Source organism: Pyxicephalus adspersus, chromosome 1 (assembly GCF_032062135.1).
Source record: "Pyxicephalus adspersus chromosome 1, UCB_Pads_2.0, whole genome shotgun sequence".
Taxonomy (NCBI): domain Eukaryota; kingdom Metazoa; phylum Chordata; class Amphibia; order Anura; family Pyxicephalidae; genus Pyxicephalus; species Pyxicephalus adspersus.
Genome location: NC_092858.1, coordinates 152,031,849 through 152,035,219, shown reverse-complemented (window position 1 = coordinate 152,035,219; position 3,371 = coordinate 152,031,849). Strand labels below are relative to the sequence as shown.

The following is a 3,371-nucleotide window of genomic DNA, read 5'->3' as shown; positions in this document are numbered from 1 at the left end:
ATGTCATTAAAATACCTCCCTAGTGTTGACATATAGCTCTTTAAAGCAGAACTAAACCTAATTCGAGTTCTTTATTGTAGAAGGGACAGGTGATGTTCCTGCAATGAAATAACATACGTGCCTGTTTACAAACGCTGCACATATGTAGCTCAGTATACAATCCTGGCATTACTGGCTGCTGGGAATGATTGAGCCCCTATTCCCATGCATGGGAGTTGTGCCACACCGGCCTGGTCAATCAAGAGGACTGAAGATCCCTTTGATGGGTCGAATTGATGAAGTTGAAATGAGAAAAAAAAAAGTAAGCCGGCCAGTAAGCTTATTTTATTGCAAATAATAGAAAGCCTGTAAAAAAATTATGTTTAGTTCAGCTTTAATAATTCCTTAGGATGAGCTGGTGAGATTTGTATTTTGGAAGGAAATTCCAGTGCTTTTATTGTCTCTATGACTGATAATCTCACATTTGGAGTGTGAATCTGTGGTGTCACTGCTTGGAAGCTCTCCTTACTGCAGATGAAACTGAACATGAAGACCTACAGTGCAGTGATTTCCTTGATTCTCCCTTATGCATCTTGTGGGACTTTGCATTCTCCACTAGTTTTCAGATCACCTTCACTGGGACAAATCCCAGCTCCTTTGCGAATATGGCCATCTCCACATAAAGAGTGCAATTCTCAAAGCAATATCAGTCAGGAACAGGGAAAAGCCCAGCTACTGGGAACATTCAAATTACTGTTAAAGGGCTAATGGGAGAGGAAGATATTTAGGAAGAGCATATTATATCTTCAATACCAATATAGGTAAAATAAGCAGCTACACCGGTCCGGCAGAGCTCCTGTGCAGATCTGATGGTGGGCGTTTTTAAGTCATCAAGATAACCATAGATCCTGAACCCGGAAAAGAACCAAGTGTAGATGTCTGTGCTGGCAAAGGAGTGGCATGAGATAAGTGTAAGTCAAAACAACTGCAATCAGGTACATTTATCTTATTACAGAAAGGATATAGCCTGTCCTGCAATAAAGAACCTACCTGGCCACTTTTTTATTTTTTAACTTAAGTTCCTCTTACAGCATATATATGAAAGTAGTCCTTAGATAATATTATTAGGTGTTTTGCACAGTTCTATCTGTAAGAAAATGGGTTCTTCTTCTTTGGTCTTGTTTTCAAATGTAGAGCTAGCATAACAAAGGCAGTTAATATGATGGCAGCTCCAGTCACTGTGTATGCAATTCCCAGGAACATGTTATTTCCACCACACCAAGAAAGTGTTGAGAGGATCACGTGTTTTCTTCCTCCAAACTTCGATACTGGAAAATCTAAGAGTGCAGGTTAAGGTCATAATTTATTCCAAGCTATGGTAGCAGGAGGAAGTAGCATCCCCATCCAGCTGTAATTAAGTAACTTCTATTAGGTGCAAAGATGGCTTTTGAGGGTTTTTGTTTTATAAAACAGGGAATCAGAAATTCCTCAAACATTCTTCAAGGCCCATGTGTTCCACAATTCTTCCAGGTCCATGTGTTTCAATGGCAGTAATTAATTCCCACCTGGGAATGTTTGGGGAAATGTCACATTCCCTGTTTTATAAATAGAGTCCTGAGTGAAGAAGAACACTGAAAAGAAGAATGGTATCTTTACAAACCTGGGCACCCCATGCAGGATATGAGCCAGAGACCTGATGTTCAATCCACCACAAACAACTCCAGACTAAAAAGCACCCACCACTGTAACACCATCCACCCACCTAAATATTACCTGTACTTAAAGACTCATAATTCTTCTGCACCCCTAAATTCCTATTATTCCATAGTATGTGTCATTTCTTTTAGAGGAAATCTATCTGCAGACTTCAACAAGATGATGACCATAAAGAGGAAATTTGGTTATTGCCAGGTAGGCCCATGTCCCCCTTTATGTGTGGTTGTAACAACAACCTTTGCTATGACTGTTCCTGTACCTTTGTATTGAAGTGAAATTTTTAACATTTTGCATCGGTTTGATTAGGACTTCATCCTTACGCTTCTTGGCGATTATAACATCTATCCGGTTATTGTTTCCGTATCTTTTGTATTCTGTATATACATTATATTGTAGTATGTATTGCTATATTTTCTGTAATTATGTGGGCATATTGGTAATAAATGAAATCTAAAATGTAACATTACTACATTTCATTATCTGTCTGCTGCTCTTACATTTCACATTATTGGTAGATTGAAATGTGGATGTTTGGATGCATGAGTATTTTAACTTATTTCATGCTCATGGTGTACACAGGAACTATTGATGACTACTGCAAATGCAGTAAGCTTTGGAACATCTGGTACATGCATCAGCTGTATTGACTTCATTGGGGTTTAGTCTCTATGGATGTAGAAGCCTTGGAATCCAGCCATAAGATCAGCTTGTCTTTTTATAAATAAATCTTCACATGATTTCGCTACCAGTAACCAACAGCTAACACAAGACTATACATGTTCAAACCATACATATAAGTACATGTTAGTACAGAACCTTTGTGCACCTCCATTACTTTATATAAAGAGCGCACATTCACAGGAAGGATACTATATTCAATAACGTAGGTATAATTCCCAGCAGGGAGGCCATCAGAAAATGTTTGTACACGAGAAATACGGCGATAGAGCTTCCTGAAGGACGGTAATGCAGCCACTCTCATCCAGTTTATAAAGTCATCATTTATGTAGGCATTGTTATTGGGGTCATAAGGATCGAGTTCATAAGCAGGCTTCTGCCAATACGGGGGCCTGGCACTTCCTGCAAAGACACAAAAATCAATAAAACCCAAATCTGCAATAATGTGACCTGGCTAAAACATGAATCTTTTCTGCTGATTGTCACTTTGATAAATGGGGCAAATTGAGAAATCGTGTTTTTTTAGTAAAAATAAAACATTTTTCTGGCAAACAGTCTGTCCCCCCTTGATACATGAGCCCCTTAGTATTAAGAGAAACAAATTCTAAGTTGTGGTGAGCTTTTCTGTGGCTTTCCCAGCCTTTTCCTTCATTCCTGAATAAATCCAGTACCTATATTTTGTATACTTTACCTGCAAACGCCTGGATTAGGTTGTCTTTTGGTTTGGGGTTACTGAACTTCACATTCTTATCAGACCACCATGTGTTTCCTGTGTTAAGCAGAGGGACTGGAAGCTTGGTGGAACCATCGGTGTGATAGAACAATGATATTGTGTCTGGGAAGGAAAACAGCATGCGTTGAAACTTGTGAAAGTGTCAAGTAGAGTGAAAGAGAGTGAGACAGAGGGCTAGGGAGAGAGAGGGCTAGGGACTGAAAAAGAGAGAGAGAGAGAGGGCTAGGGGGGGAAAGAGAGCGGGATAGGGAGAGAGAGAGGGCTA

At 39.5% G+C, this 3,371-nt stretch overlaps 1 protein-coding gene across 1 annotated transcript in view; it reads right to left on the bottom strand.

The window, feature by feature from the left end:
- Window positions 1-302: 302 nt before the first annotated feature.
- LOC140344460 (cell cycle control protein 50C-like) overlaps window positions 303-3,371 on the bottom strand; it is a 14,832-nt gene continuing 11,763 nt past the window's right edge. Inside the window, exons 5-7 of the mRNA XM_072431594.1 lie at window positions 3,065-3,208; window positions 2,566-2,775; window positions 303-1,316 (exon numbers count right to left, since the gene is read on the bottom strand). Of these exons, the coding sequence (XP_072287695.1) occupies window positions 1,123-1,316; window positions 2,566-2,775; window positions 3,065-3,208 (548 nt within the window). The 3' untranslated portion in view covers window positions 303-1,122. The remainder of the gene's footprint in view (window positions 1,317-2,565; window positions 2,776-3,064; window positions 3,209-3,371) is intronic.